This window comes from Marmota marmota, unplaced genomic scaffold (genome assembly GCF_001458135.2).
Source record: "Marmota marmota marmota unplaced genomic scaffold, marMar, whole genome shotgun sequence".
Classification (NCBI taxonomy): Eukaryota; Metazoa; Chordata; class Mammalia; order Rodentia; family Sciuridae; genus Marmota; species Marmota marmota.
In genome coordinates, this window is record NW_026000242.1 from 13,583,038 (window position 1) to 13,599,408 (window position 16,371).

Genomic DNA, 16,371 nt, shown 5'->3' on the forward strand with positions numbered 1-16,371 from the left:
CATGTGGTTATCAGTAGAATATTTCTCTAAAATATAACAAAGCATTCCCACTATTATCAGCTGAGTAGATGTTAGATAATCTCTTTATACATTTCCTTTTTTAAAATAACTCTTCTGAATACAGAAGTCAAAGCCTCAAACCTGTTTGAAAATCATACATCATGGGGTTAAACCTATGCTTTAATACCTAAGCTTTAGATTTTGTCAAAAAGCAATAGCCAATAATGACATAGTGCTTTGCAGTTAATAAAGCACTTACACATAACATCTTTTAATCATAAAATTGTGTCCAGTAGATAGTATTATATGGATGAGAGAGTGATTTGCTTAAACTGGGTATAATTATCTCCTCTTAACAGAGAAGCAGCCTCTCTCCCAGTGGGGTTAAGTGACTATCGCAAAATGGAACATTCATGAGGGAGCACTGCCAGACCTCCAGCAGTCATTGTATAACTTTCTATAAGATAAAGACTCTCAAACAAATACATAGCAAGCATGTGTCAAAGATTTATTTAACTCACGAGGGAACCAGAAGAATGATGAACTTGGTCTGAAGGACATGAGGAACTGATACAGAGTCCAATTGGAAAAAAGAATGCTATAAGAATACTGCAGATGGACACTAAACTGGATAATGCCCTACAAGGCAAGAAAACCTTAACTCTTGGGGTTACCTTTTCTACCAAACAGAAAACATCTGCAACTTAATGATCTTTCTTACGTTAACTTCAGAGGGATAAGTACAAATCAATAGTTCATAGTAAGTCAAAGTCCTCTTCCTCCATAGCAGGGGTCATCAAACTTTCTCTGTATGGAGCCAGATGGCAAATACTTTAGCCTCTCTAGGCATACGGTCTCTGGGTCTCTGTTGCATCCATCCAACTTTATTGTTAGGGTATGAAAGCTGCCACTGACAATAGGTAATGAATGAGCATGATTGCAGTCCCATAACTTTATTTGCAAAAAAAAAAAAAGAACAAAATTTGACCCACAAGGTATAATAGAATATTTGGTGATCCTTAGGTGACCCAGCTAGAAAAATTCTTTATGGGCAACTTTGAGAAGACATACAATAATTTTTTTTGCCTTATTTTCAAGTTTAAGACAATTTTAAAAACAGTACCCAGGACTTCAAATGGTAAATCCCATGTCCATCCCTCACATCAAATAAGAGTTTTGGCATATCTCTGAGGTTCAATCTTTGGAGTTCAGATAAGAAACAAATAAGGCTCTATTAAAGCAAGGTTTATCAATATTTCAAGCTTTTGTTTGCTTTACTGGGGAAAATATTCTGTGAATCACACATCCACTTTCCATTGACTTGAGGAATTCTCATCAGAACCAAAGGGAATCCCTAATGTTGATGGGAAATCCCTGAGGACCATCGGAAATGCCTGATGCTAGCTAGCCACTTCCAAGTGAAGGAGCAGCATTCATCTAGAATGGCCATGTGAATGGAGTCACTGAAAGCAGCTGATTCAGCACTCAGGCTTCATAACAAAACCAGCAGAGAGGTCTGCATTAAGCTGTTTCATTCAAATTATGTTTCTTGAAAGGTGATAAGTCAAACAATGTCCTTTTCAATACAGTGGAAATCACATGATCTCTAGAGAAAACACTCCTGTGTCCTGATTCCTGTTCACTTATAATCAGGTTGTGGGCTCAGTATACTACCCTACATTGAGCTCATGCAGTCCCATCTGTAATAGATGACTGCCAGAGTCAGACTTAGAAGCATACTCTTTTTTTAAAATTATTTTGCTCATTTCCTTTTTTTATTTAATTTTTACATACATGACAATAGTGGAATGTATTACACTCATTATTACCCATTTACAGCACAAGTTTTCGTAACTGTAAATGAAGTATACTCACGCCAAATTATAGAAGCATACTCTTTATAAGTTTTGCTTAATTTGAACATTTATACATAACAACTGTGGGCTAAATACTATGCAAAGACACTACAGTTTCAAAACTGAGCACAGCATTAAATTTTTTAAAATATGCTATTTATTCAGAAAAATGCTGATATAATAAGCACTAGGTGCTATATGTCATTTATTGATACATAAGTCATGTGTAAATACTCTAAAGGACAATCTAGGTAGAGTAGTGGCACAGTGAAAGTGATAAAAACTGTAACATTGTGCTGCTGTAACAGAATACCACAGATTGCATAATTTATAAACAACAGACATTTATTTCGTTCACAGTTCTGGAGACTGAGAAGTTCAAGTTTGAGGGGTCAGATGGAAGAGCAAGAGAAGGAGAGGAAGGGGCCCAAACATCCTTTTATCAGGGACCCACTTCCAAGATAAAGGCATTTAAATGCCCACTCATGAGGGCAGATCCCTCATGACCTGATCACCTCTTGAAGGTCCTTTTCAACACTTGCACTGGGGAATCAAGCTTCCAACTCATGAACTTTGGGGGACACATTCAAACCACAGCAATTACTCAGGTAAACAAGTTGAGTGTTGATGATTTCCAAAATGGCTAGTAGATGAGGTAGACCAGAAAGGCACAATGGCTTACACTTATAGCATTGTAAGTCTAAAAATCAGTTGGCAAATGTTACTGAGATAAGCAAGAGAGTCAAAAGAAAAGAGAAATAAGATATCAATGGTTTGTTATGAACAGCTATTGCCCAAGGGGATCTCTCTCAAAGGTCTCTCCAATGGACTCCTCTTAGAAGTTGCTCTGTAGGTTTAAATTATCTTTTCACTCCCCAATTCTGCTCTATTTTAGTCACATTTATTTGTGTCTGCTTGCAATCATGGCTTCCTTCTGCCAGCTGGTTTTCTAATTTTTCAGTTTCTAGAAACTTATAAACAGAGGAAAATCTGATAAAAATAACTTGATATGTGATGAGTCGATACATTAGAGGATTCCTATTGTTACTTAACAAAGATCATACTTCTTCAGTATTTCTCTAACGGAAACCAAGTGTATATGTAACATTTCCATGTCTCACTATGGTCTACATTTAGGTTCATATACTATTTTTAGGAATGAACATACAACACATTAGTTCTATTTTTAACAAAAATTATAAGTTATCCTAAAAATAAGAAAGACATTTAACATATTCTGACCCAAACTATGGTTTGTCACAAGTTTTTGGGTAGTTTAAGGAAGGAAAAAGAATTAAAAGAGTTGTGAAATGGAAGAAAAATGATGGGAAAACTTATCAAGTCAAAGTCTCCTTTGAAAACAATTTTTCAAGCAAAATGTACTTCTTCTTTAAATGCTGAGTGACCACCATAGAAACCACGTGTACATGATACTTAAATAGCTACCACAAAAATATGAAAGCTGTCCTCTAAAACAAAAATGACACAATATTTTCACAGTAAAAGACAAAATGTTTTAGAAATTCCTAGCATGGTTCACTTAAAAACTAAATTCAGTGGCTCTGAATTACTTATATAATAACAGGTTGTGGTTTTATCTGTGAAGACCAAATATAATATTAGTACATAACCAACAATTACAGAGGACTATGCCAAAGTAAGATGGTTTTCTACATGCAAAATGACTAAGAAAGGTACACTAACATTACACAGCAATGAATGGGAGCCCACTATTTTTCTTTTTCATTTTTATCAGTAGTCAAGAAAAATGCTGGGAGTTACAGAATAAAACAAACATGTCATCATATTAAAGACAACACAAAATTTTTCAGGATATAATTCAGGATAAAAAAAAAACTAGCTCCTTTTAAAGCTTAGAATGCTATTTGTTAAAAGGCCAATCAATATTCACTGGAAATGAAAAGTCAGGAAACTCATCTGAAAACACCATTACTGTATGACTTGAAAACATGTCTGCAATATCTTTGATACCCCTCCCTTCAAATGATAGACAGACTCAGTGCCTTACTTCTAATGAAAAGAATGGGTAAGAAATGATACTGTATATCCCAAAGGATACAGCTTCTGCCTGGAAGTATAACACCTGCTCTCTGGGTGCTTGCCCTTAGAATCCTACAAATACTTTGTAAGGAAGGCCAGGGCATATGGAGAGTCCACCCATGGGTGTTTCACTCAGTAGGCCCTGCAAGATTCCCCGGCTGACACCTGTCAGTCATATGAGGGATAAGACTGCAGCACCTAGACTGAAGAGTCTTCTCACTTGGGCACCAGATACTATGGTGCAGAGATAAGCCAAGTTTGTCCTGTACTCTGAATTCCTCACCCACAGAAACTATCTGAAATAACAAATGATAATTGTTGTGTTTAGCCACCAAGTTTAAGGATAATGTGTTTTGTAGAAATAGATAAACCAATGTTATGTGGAATGCATTTGTATCAAATATAGAATTTTTTTTCAAACTGGAAAAATAACCCTTATACAAACCAATTATAGAATGTATTCTCCATTTAATAAATTTAGTCTTATTTATGTAATACAATTAAACTACATTAATTTGAACTTTTCTATTTTGAAATCTGATAATTCAAATTCTAAATTTTAGAATATTTTGGCTGAATATCATCATTAAACTATATCATTAAAATAGATCACCTGGAGAGTTCAGGTGATCCATATAAAATATAAGAATAATGAAGCTAATTAAGACAAAAAAAATTGCTTTGAAGTACTTAAAAGTATAGCATTCTATACAGAAAGTACTCAACAGTCATTAAACACTAAATGAACATAAGATGCCTCAAGTTCTTCCCAATCACTTTTCTATATAAATTAGTTTACAATACCATTTGGCAAATTGATCAGTTTGGTTCAAGCAAATTATATGTATATATACACATTTTATATTTCCTAATAGAGTTCCCTGAAGGCATTCTTGTCTTGTTCATCTCTGCATCCCTAACAAACATAATAATGTTGTATGTCAAGTATTATAGTTGACCAATATTTACATAAATTAACAAACTGCATTTAAGTACTTGAAACTCACTTGACAGTCTTATAACTTGCTGTTTTTCTTAGTAATTTGTTCTGCTCTTCCTCATGATTAGCCACGTTAGTTGATGTTTTTATTATATATCCAAAGAGCACACTTTACCCATTTATTACCTTTAATGAATTTATTTATAGCAAAGATAAGGATACAAATATCTTCCATATATAATTGGTAAGATATTCCTTCATTTCTGGGACTATAGCATATGCTATGCTACCCAGGCTGCAGACGTTGAAGTGAGAAGAATGGCGCCCCCTGGGCAGTGGGATGCAGCAGCCTGCTTATGTCCTCTGGCTCAGGGGCTAATTCACAAGATTTCCATTCTAAGAATCAACCTATAAATTAACATTATTTTCGAAAGATTGCTAAGACAGTTTGTTTTGCTTGAAATAGAAAAGATGGTTTAGTCAGAACAGACATCAACTTGACAGTGTCATAATGTCTAACTGAATACTAAACATTTCTCATTGAATAAAATTTTGAAATATTTATTTATAAAGTTAATAGCTATCTTGGAAATTAAGCAATTCACTAAATATTCTTTCACACACATTTACATTTAATTAGTGCTAAAAGTAAGATGTTCATAATTTCTCCAGTATCAATCTGAACATAAAACTAACTTAAAATAATAAGATGCAGGTTCCAGTACAAATTTCCTAGTTAGTCATATCATCCTGGACAAGCCATTTTAGATCTCTGCCTTCACCCACATCAAGCAGGGGTAATCATAGCCATAGCTTTTCTTAACCTGCCTTCTAAATAAGCAGACATAAGATTATGTAGTAACATTTTGCTTAAGTCGCTAATCACAAATAAGGTAAACTATGTAAGATTTTCATCATTCTCAGCTGTTTTCTAATATTTGACTAATATTTTTATAACCAATGTAAAAATCGCATGTTTAATACTACAAAATTCAGTAGTTATACAAGGTGAAGTAAAACGGTAAAGCTAGTCATAAGAATAAACCCATTCAACCATGTTCTCATTTAATTATGTTAAAAATTATAAAAATAGGTAAAATTTCACAAAAATATTTCTTCTTATGGTAGTTTTAGGAATTCTTGCCCACATCAATAGATTGTCTGGCATCAGCCACAGCCTCAGGTACTCGAACAGTCATATTGTCCATAGATTTGGTCAAACAGATTTGGCAGCCCAACCGTGATCTGTACAGAAAAGGGATAGGTATGTTTATTAAGTATATGTCAGTACAGTTGTTTAGTATGTTTTTATGTTTTCTTACCCAACACAGGAAATTAAGTAACCTTCTAAATTTTCTTTCTTTCTGTTACTGGGAATTGAATGCAGGAGTGCTTTCCCACTGAGCTACAACCTCAGTTCTTCTTCTTCTTCTTCTTCTATTATTATTATTATTATTATTATTTTGAGAGAGGGTCTCACTAAGTTGCTGAGGATCTCTCTAAGTTGCCCAAGTTTCCCAGGCTGCCCTGAAACTTGTAATCCTCCAATCTCAGCCTCCCAAATCACTGGGATTAAAGTTGTATAACATCACACGTGGCAACCTTTTAAATTTTCATTAGATCAAAACAGATAATAACCAGCCTCATCAATTAGAGGGTAACAGAACACAAATATGAAACACAAAAAATCCTGGTTTGCCAAAGCTTCATTTTAGCCTTTAGTTTTTATCACTTACTAATTAACTCTCCAGAACTATTATTATTATTTTGTTTTTTGGTGAAAGAGCAGCCAAACATTGAAATGGTACAATAGTGGACAAGAGAACATGAGGTTATTAGCAAACCTATTATTTGCTAATAACAAGAGGTTTTTAGCAAAGTCAGCAAACTGTTTATCAATTCCCAGATAATTAAAACCATACTGACTGTGGTGGGCCTTAAAGACTATTAGTTACTCCTGATGTTTACAAAAAGCTGTATGTTAGTGCTACTCTCTCAGAAACTACTAATGTAATAAGTGACACAGTTATGAAGCAGAGGAGATTACAGTAAAGTTAGTGAGAGAACAAATATGTTGTGGGGACACAGGCTGCACAAAGAGACCTGTCTTGTTCTAAAAGACAAAGCAGTGGTGCACTGTGGCCATTGCTCATTCTCCTACAACTTCTACCTCCTTAAAGATCTCTGGCTCTAATATCTACTCAGTGCAGACAGTGTCTCATACTTCTAGAGAAGGAGACAGACAGCAAGGCATCCCATAGTGTAAATCCCACAAAATCCTGACATTCATGTAAATCTGAAAGATACTTTATCTGTCACTCCTGCCCTGTTTCCCTGACAGTGAAAGTACACACAGGTTGTTAACCCTACTTCTAAGGTTGGTTTTCAATTCAGAGAAGTAGCTTGAAATAGCGAAAGTCCAAGGGCTCTGGGGCCCAACATAACTGAATTCAAATCAGAGCTCTGCCACCCACTAGTTGGCAGCCTTGTGCAAATCTACAATAACTAAATCTGCTTCTTACCTATAAAATGCTGAGAATACTGTCTAAGCCTGAAAAGTGGGAATAATCTTCATTAAGTGCCTAGGCATTACAGTAAGTACTCAACATATAAGTTGGTATCAATTAGATATAATACTAACAACTACCATTTAATGAATGCCACCAGGAACCATTCTAAGAGTTTATTCATTAACTCCAAAGAACAACCTATGAGGTAGGTGCTATCATTATCTTCATCCTACATGTAAGAAATCTGAGGCCTCTATGTAAATTATCCATGGAAAGTGAAAGTAGGGAGTAATGACAATTGTCAAATGTATATTCACAGATAATTCCTTAATCTCTCTATCCATGTATTATTAATTTCACAAACATTTAAGAATTCCCTATTGTTAGGTACTGGAGACAATGACAAAATAAGACCTGGCTCCTGTACTATGTAAGAAAGGAAACAGGTAACCAGCAAGCAAGAACCCACAGGAGGTCTATCCACAAACAGGGCTAATACGCTGATAACAGACATTGTTAATGATGGTGGTATATTTACGTAGCACTTAACTTCAAACTAAGGATATAAACTCAAAGGCTGATTTTTCCCTATTTCTTTGTTTTGGAATGTATGGTACCCTAAAAATAGTTACATGTGGGTTACTAGCTTTGATTTTATTCCAGTATGCCAGAGAGCTGTGTAAATGCTGCATAAAACACATCATATTCATTCTTCACAAAATATCTCTACTAAAATTCCATGTTCTTAAGCATAACAGACATGAAACATTAAAATCTCTTCTTTGCTCTCTGTTATCTTATTCTAACACCTGGAAATCTTATTATTGCTTGTGGTTGGTTTACATTTAATATAGTCCTTTTTATATCTTTTTACAACCTGTACCTCTTCTAGATGTAACTTTTCCTATTCACCTTATTTGCTTTTTCTTTTCACTTAGAATATTATGTATTACATGCACATACAAATTCTTTTCTGAATAAAAGGACAAGAAGTTAGCTATAGATGAACCCTCTATAGCTGAAGGGAAGGGGAAGAAGAGGTACTGGGGACTGAATTTGAACAAGATATATTCTATTTTTTATAATTATGTCAAAATGAATTCTACTGTTAGGTATAATTAAAAAGAACCAATTTTTTAAAAAAAGACACAATTATCAGAATGAAACTAATACAGTCACTAGATGTATTCTGTTATTCTTTAGGGAAAAAAAGGAAAGGAAGTGTTGGTAAAGAATGTGGCCTGAAGAGAGATGAGAGGGACAGGTAGATGGCAGCCACACCTGCTGTGCTTTGGTGTCTAAAGAGATACTATGTCCCCAGTCTTTCTTTCAGGGTTATCAGTCTCACCTCTATTAAGAGGGAAATGTACTATGAAAGCAAAAAAAATAAAATGATTCAACATGTCTTAATAAACACAAATGACCTAAAAACTTTGTGTGCACTAAATGATAGTTTATGTTCAAGTGTTTAACAAAATTGTAGCTACAAATTCCACATGAAATTAATAAAATTATTATTACAATTGCTTGTAATTGTTTCAAAAATTATTTTTCATTCGAGTTACCAAATTACAGTTAAACAAAGCCCACCTTAATCAAATAACAATTATTTAATTATTTTCCCCTTGAATAAGTAAATCAATTTCTTATCTTTCCCCTTGAATAAGTAAATCAACTAGCAACCTTAACTTCAACCAAAACTAGATAATTAAAAATAATAATAATAAGGTATCACTCAATGTCACCTACTACTGCAAATATTACATTTAAGAATAACTCTACCTATTAATTAATAAGTTCTAATTAATATACATTTAGAAAAAGAGATAATCATCTTAACATAATTATATATTGTTATATAATTATATATTATATAATTATATAACTATATATTGTTTCTTATATATTGTTATATATTGTTTCTTCAAAATTTCTGCTCTCTCAAATAGGTAAAATTTTGTTCAATTATCAAATCTATCCTTCAAAAACACTATAAAAAGCATTATGCTTAATTCCATCCTGCTAAACTGTGATAAATATTAATTCCTGCAGTAAAAAATAGACTAAAGAAGATATATTAGGATCTAAAACTTACAATTCTTCCAATTTTTTAAATTTTTTTACTTTTGTTAAGGGGAAAGTTTTGTATAAGTGTTAACTATGGGACAGTGAAAGAGAAATGCCACATATTTAGTACATAAAACTTGTGACTGTTTCCTAAGCTGGGAGAACTCAGATGTGATCTTCAATAAACAAAGTGACAGCATGTGGATCATCCCAAATTATGAGTACAAATGAAGAACTCTTCAGGCTTACCTGTCTGTGAGCCCATAAGCCAGATCAAGCATGTCATTCTCCTCATCAGTGATTGCTTCTAACTTCTCATATATGTGATCTTCAAAGATGAGGTGACAAGTAGAACAAGCCAAGGTTCCCTCACAAGCACCTGAAAAAGCAGCAATCACTGAACATACCCATCCTCGACATTATACAATCTAAACCTGGCTTCCAACATTTAAATATTTCTGAATTTTAGAATCAGTGTTATAATACTAAATTATTTTCAGAATAGTAATGAATTAGGGATTACCCTCCACCATCATCTCCCACCCCACATTTTGAAATCACTCATACAGTATTTCACAAAGGCTCTGGACAAGATGCTAAAAAGGAAAACATGAGACTATATAGATCCAGTACTAAAGAGCTTACAGTTTTGAGCTGGGACATGTATACATATAAAAATGTATACATATTAAAACATATACAGCAATAGTTTATATAACAGCACGTAAGCTATTTACTTTTCCTTGAGAGCACAACCCAATTTATAAAGAAAGCAGTCAAACCTGAAGCTAAATAAGGTTAAATGGTCTTCCTTCTCAGTCTCCCATCACAATCAGGACAGAATCAAATAAGTCATTTTAAGAGTAGGCTTGCTTTTAAATACATGTTAAGAACATTTCTTCCATTCCACATACAACAGAGAAACCAGGTGCTGTGGCACATGCCTGTAATCTCAGTGATTCAGGAGGCCAAGGCAGGAAAATCCTAAATTCAAGGCTAGCCTCAGCAACTTAGCAAGACCCTCAGCAACTTGGTGAGAACCTGTCTCAAAATAAAAAATAAAAAGGACTGGGATGAGGGGGATCCAAGATGGTGGGCTAGAGGGAGGCTGCATTCTGTGTCATTCCAGGACCTGGGATTCAAATAGTGGGAATATTGTTTCTGGGTGACTTATTAAAGAACCCCGAACAGCTGCTTCTATGCAGGAATAATGGCGACCATGCCTGTGCAGGTCTCCAGGCCTCAGAGTCAGTGCAGGACTCCCAGCCACTCACCCACACAGGACCTCCCTCCAGCAGCCATCAGGACCATCCGCATCAACACCCTCGCAGGAATCCCAGCTGCTGCTCCCATGCAGGACACCCCGCCAATGCCCACACAAAGAACCTCCAGCCACCACTCCAGCATGGACCCCCATCTACTAAAGCGGGGCTCCCCCGTTACCTCCATCTTGGGGCACTGCAACCACTGCTACAGCCCCCTACAGATGGTAGCCTGCACCTGGGGACACTGCACAAGATCTAGAGACAGCCACCAGCCACAACACTGCATGCCACAGAGCTGCATCTTTGAACACATCGCCCAATGCCACTGCCTGGCCCCACCCGACCTGACACCCCATCTCTGAAAGCAGCCGCCTCCATCTTAGGACACCTTTGTCACCACCTTTAGTTGGGTAATCTGTTTTTGGCTCTCTCTATTGAGTTTTAGTTGGGCAATCTGTTTTTGGCTGGGGCTTAGAAGAAATATCAAGGTACCTATAGTCCCCAACTCCCTCCTCTCCCCTGCAGCAGCTAACCTGGCACAATGCTTGCAGCTACGCATAGCCAGTCCATAGCTTACAAAGCCTGGCCCTGAACTGCCCAATACAAAACACCTGTCGGCAGGTGCTTAGCCCCCAGTGCACAGCCCACAAGACCTCCAGAGAGATTTCTGACTGGGAAGTAGGAAGGGAGGGGGTGAGATACAGTTTAGAGACTAAATTAGAGACCAGGAATTGTGAGGTCTACAGGCGATATAAGGAGATAAGACCAGCGCTCACATCACACGGGTGGGCCCCAAAGGAGATCCTTTGGGTACAGTCTCCCATCGGGGAATGCAAGTGCTATATCCCACCTCCAGGAGCTCCATCTCCAAGACCAACCCTCCCACCCTAATAATCTTCACCATGCTGAGGGTGAAGATACCAGCAAACAACAGACAAACCCACCTATTTGGATGAGAAGCAAAGCAGGAAAGATACTGATCTCCAACAAAAACAATTCTTGTTATCTTTCTTCTTCGAGATTTTTTTTTTCTCTTTTCTCTCTCTCTCTCTTCTTCTGCCTTAAAACATCCCCAACATTTGTGAAACCAAGTACTTTCCATGAACTAGGCTACTGAGGATTGGGATGTCTGAATAGTATATTACAGTTATGTTGTATATTCTTTTATCTCCTATTTTTACATATTTCATGTTTCTGAATATTTGGTTTTTTGTACTCTCTCTATTGTCTTCCCACTTATTTGTGTTTCCCCAAAATCACTTTCTCTCTCTTCTCCTGCTACTAACCAACTTCTTTAGATTCTTCTTTCACGTTTCCTAAGATCTAATAATTCTATATCCTCACTTCCTATCCCCTCAACATCTCATCCTACACCCCATCCCCGGTTCTCTCTTTGTCCACAATCAGAAACTGTAGACCCTTTTGCAAACTAACTGTTAATAGTGTAGATAATAACTGAACTCACCATTGCTATATATTGTGACAAAACCATAAACGTCTTAATAACAGCTATTTGGTTTAAGGCTGTATATTGTTTGATTGTTAATATTGTTCTACCCCTTAAAGGTGAGGTACTGGAACCTGCAGGGACACTATAAGCCTATAGGGTAAAAGCTCTAATGCCTCAGATCCACAGTGCTAGAAGGGAAAACACACGAACAACATGAAAAAACAAGGGAAGAAAGTGTCCCAAACAAACCAAGAGATTACATTATTAGAATTCATGGTCAGAAAAACAGAAGAAATGACAGAGAAGGAGTTCAGAATGTACATAATTAAAATGTTCTGTGAATTAAAGGATGATATAAGAGAAAATATAGGCAGCTAAAGATCATTTCAATAAACAGCTACATAAGCAAACACAGAAAGCAAAAAATTACTCCAGTAGGGAGACAGAGATTCTGACAAAAAACCAAACAGAAATCCTTGAAATTAAAGAAACAGTAAACCAAATTAAAAACTCAATAGAGAAAGCCAAAAACAGATTACATTATTTGGAAGACAGAACATCAGTCAATAAAGACAAAATATATAACCTTAAAAAGAACGTTGACCACACACTTAAAATGGTAAGAAACCATGAGCAGAACATTCAACAATTATGGGATAACATAAAAAGACCAAATTTAGGAGTTATTGGGATAGAAGAAGGCATAGGGTTCCAAATCAAAGGAATGAACAATCTATTCAATGAAATAATATCAGAAAATTTTCCAAACATGAAGAATGAATTGGAATATCAAATACTAGAGTCTTACAGGACATCAAATGTACAAAGTCACAACAGGTCCACCCCAAGACATATTAAAATGCCTAGCATACAGAATTTTAAAAGCCACAAGAGAAAGGAATCAGATAACATATAGGGAGGAAACCAATTAGGAAATCTTCGGATTTTTCAACTCAGACCCTGAAAGCTAGAAAATCCTGGAACAACATATACCAAGCTCTGAAAGAAAATGGATACCAACCAAGAATACTATATCCAGCAAAATTAAGCTTTAGATTTGATGATAAAATAAAAACTTTCCATAGTTAAAAGAATTTATTACTAGAAAGCCTTCACTACAGAATATCCTCAGCAAAATATTCCAAGAGGAGGTGTTGAAAAACAACAATGAAAATCAGCAAAGGGAGATAATACACCAAAGGAAAAACCAATCAAAGAAGAAACCAAGTCAAGTTAAATACCAAAAATTTAAAAAAAATGGCCAGGAATACAAATCATATCTCAATAATAACCCTGAATGTTTAATGCCCTAAACTCACCAATCAAAAGACATAGACTGGCAGACTGGATTTAATAAAAAGACCTAACAGTATGCTGCCTTCAAGAGACTCATCTCATAGGAAAATACATCCATAGACTGAGGGTGAAAGGTTAGAAAAAAACATAGCGCTCATAAAGTAGACTTCAAGCCAAAGTTAATTAAAAGGGATATATTTCATACTGCTTAAGGGAACCATCCACCAACAAGACTTAACAATTATAAATATATATATGACAAACAATGGAACATCTACATTCATCAAACAAACTCTTCTCAAGTTCAAGAGTCAAATAGACCACAATACAATAATTCTGGGTGACTTTAACAGAACTATTTCACCACTGGATAGATCTTTCAAATGAAAGCTAAACAAAGAAACTATAGAACTCAGTAATACAATTAATAACTTAGACTTAACAGATATATATGGAATATTTCATCCATCAACAAGTGAATATACTTTCTTCTCAGCAGCACATGGATTCTCTTTAAAATGGACCATATGCCACAAAGCAACTCTTAGCAAATACAAAAAAGTAGAGACACTACTCTGCATTCTATTAGATCATAATGAAATGAGATTAGAAATCAATGATAAACTAAAAACTAGAAGCTACTCAAATACCTGGAAACTAAATAATATGCTATTGAATGAACAATGGGTTACAAAAGACATCAAAGAGGAGATTAAAATATTCTAGAGGTAAATGAAAACACTGAAAAAACATCAAAATCTGGGACATGATGAAGGCAGTACTAAGAGAAAAGTTCATTGCATGGAGTTCATTCCTTAAAAGAAGAAAAAGTCAACAAATAAATGACTTAACATTACAACTCAAAGCCCTAGAAAAAGAAGAACAAATCAACACCAAAAGCAGCAGAAGAAATAATTAAAATCAGAGCTAAAATCAATAAAATTGAAACAATTGAAATAATTGACAAAACAAAAAGTTGGTTCTTTGAAGGAATAAATAAAATTGACAGACCCTTAGCTATGCTAATGAAGAGAAGGAGAGAGAAAACTCAAAATCAATAACATACGAGATGAAAAGGAAACATCACAACAGACACTATAGAAATACAGAAGATAATCAGAAATTATTTTGAAAATTTGTACTCTAGTAAAATAGAAAATCTCGAAGGGATCAACAGATTTCTATGGTCATATGATTTGCCCAAAATGAATCAGGATACAAGTTCAACAGATCAATTTCCAGCAATGAAATAGAAGACACCAACAGAAGCCTATCAACCAAGAAAAGCCCAAGACCAGATGGATATACAGCTGAGTTCTACAAGACTTTCAAAGAAGGACTAATACTAATACTCCTCAAATCATTTCACGAAATTGAAAAAAAGGGAACACTTCCAAACTCATTCTATACGGCCAATATCACCCTGATACCAAAACATCAAAGAAAGAAAACTTTAGTGTCTCTAATGAACAGAGATGCAAAAATTCTCAATAAAATTCTGGCAAATCAAATACAAAAACATATCAAAAAGATAGTGCACTATGATCAAGCGGGGTTTATCCCAGGGATGCAAGGTTGGTTCAACATACAGAAATCAATAAATGTAATTTATCACATCAATAGACTTAAAGATAAGAATCAGATGATCATATTAATAGATGCAGAAAAAGCATTAGAAAAAATATAGTACCCCTTCATGTTCAAAATACCAAAAAAAAAAACTAGGTATAACAAGAACATATCTCAACATTGTAAAAGCTATCATCTAAGCCCCAGGCCAACATCATTCTAAATGGAGAAAAATTGAAAGCGCTCTCTCTAAACACTGGAACAAGACAGGGATGCCCTCTTTCACCACTTCTATTTAACATAGTTCTTGAAACTCTAGCCAGAGCAATTAGACAAACAAAAGAAATTAAAGGAATACAGATAGGAAAAGAAGAACTCAAACTATCACTATTTACTGATGACATGATTCTATACCTATAGGATCCAAAAAATTCCACCAGAAAACTTCTAGAACTAATAAATGAATTCAGCAAAGTAGCAGGATATAAAATCAACACCCATAAATCAAAGGCATTTCTGTACATTAGTGACAAATCCTCAGAAAGGGAAACTAGAAAAACTACCCCATTTACAATAGCCTCAAAAAATTAAAATAAAATACTTGGGAATCAACTTAACAAAAGAGTGAAAGACCTCTACAATGAAAACTACAAAGCACTAAAGAAAGAAATTAAAGACCTTAGAAGTTGGAAAGATGGAAAGATCTCCCTTGTTCTTGGATAGGCAGAATTACTATTGTCAAAATGACCATACTACCAAAAGCACTACACAGATCTAAGGCAATTCCAATCAAAATTCCAATGACATTCCTCATAGAAATAGAAAAAGCAATCATGAAATTCATCTGGAAAAATAAGAGACCCAGAATAGCTAAAGCAATCCTTAGCAGGAAGAGTGAAGCTGGTGGCATTAATATACCAGAACTTAAACTCTACTACAGAGCAATTAGAACAAAAACAGCATTATTGGCACCAAAATAGACTTGTTGACCAATGGTACAGAATGGAGGACACATTCTCATATTAGACAAAGGTGCCAAAAACATATATTGGAGAAGAGGAGCAGCGGCCTGCTGAGAGGCAGAGCCGCCCCCTCCCCCTGCGCTGGCAAGGTAGAGGGAACTGTGACCACCCACAGAGCAGGCCCAGCGGCCTGCTGAGGGGCAGAGCCGCCCCCCACCCCCCGCGCCTGCCAGGTAGGCGGAACGGTGACCACCGGCAGAAAAGGCCCAGTGGCCCGTGGCAGGACAGAGCTTCCAATCACTCCTGCAAGGTAGGCGGGCCTGCGACCCACCAGCAGAAGAGGAGCAGCGGCCTGCTGAGGGGCAGAGCCGCCCCCCCACCCCCCGCGCCTGCCA

General features: G+C 35.8%; 1 protein-coding gene across 1 annotated transcript in view; it reads right to left on the bottom strand.

The window, feature by feature from the left end:
- Positions 1-5,039: 5,039 nt before the first annotated feature.
- Positions 5,040-16,371, bottom strand: part of Fdx1 (ferredoxin 1) — a 38,272-nt gene continuing 26,940 nt past the window's right edge. The window contains exons 3-4 of the mRNA XM_015489911.2: positions 9,684-9,813; positions 5,040-6,102 (exon numbers count right to left, since the gene is read on the bottom strand). Coding sequence (XP_015345397.1) covers positions 5,988-6,102; positions 9,684-9,813 — 245 coding nt within the window. The 3' untranslated portion in view covers positions 5,040-5,987. The remainder of the gene's footprint in view (positions 6,103-9,683; positions 9,814-16,371) is intronic.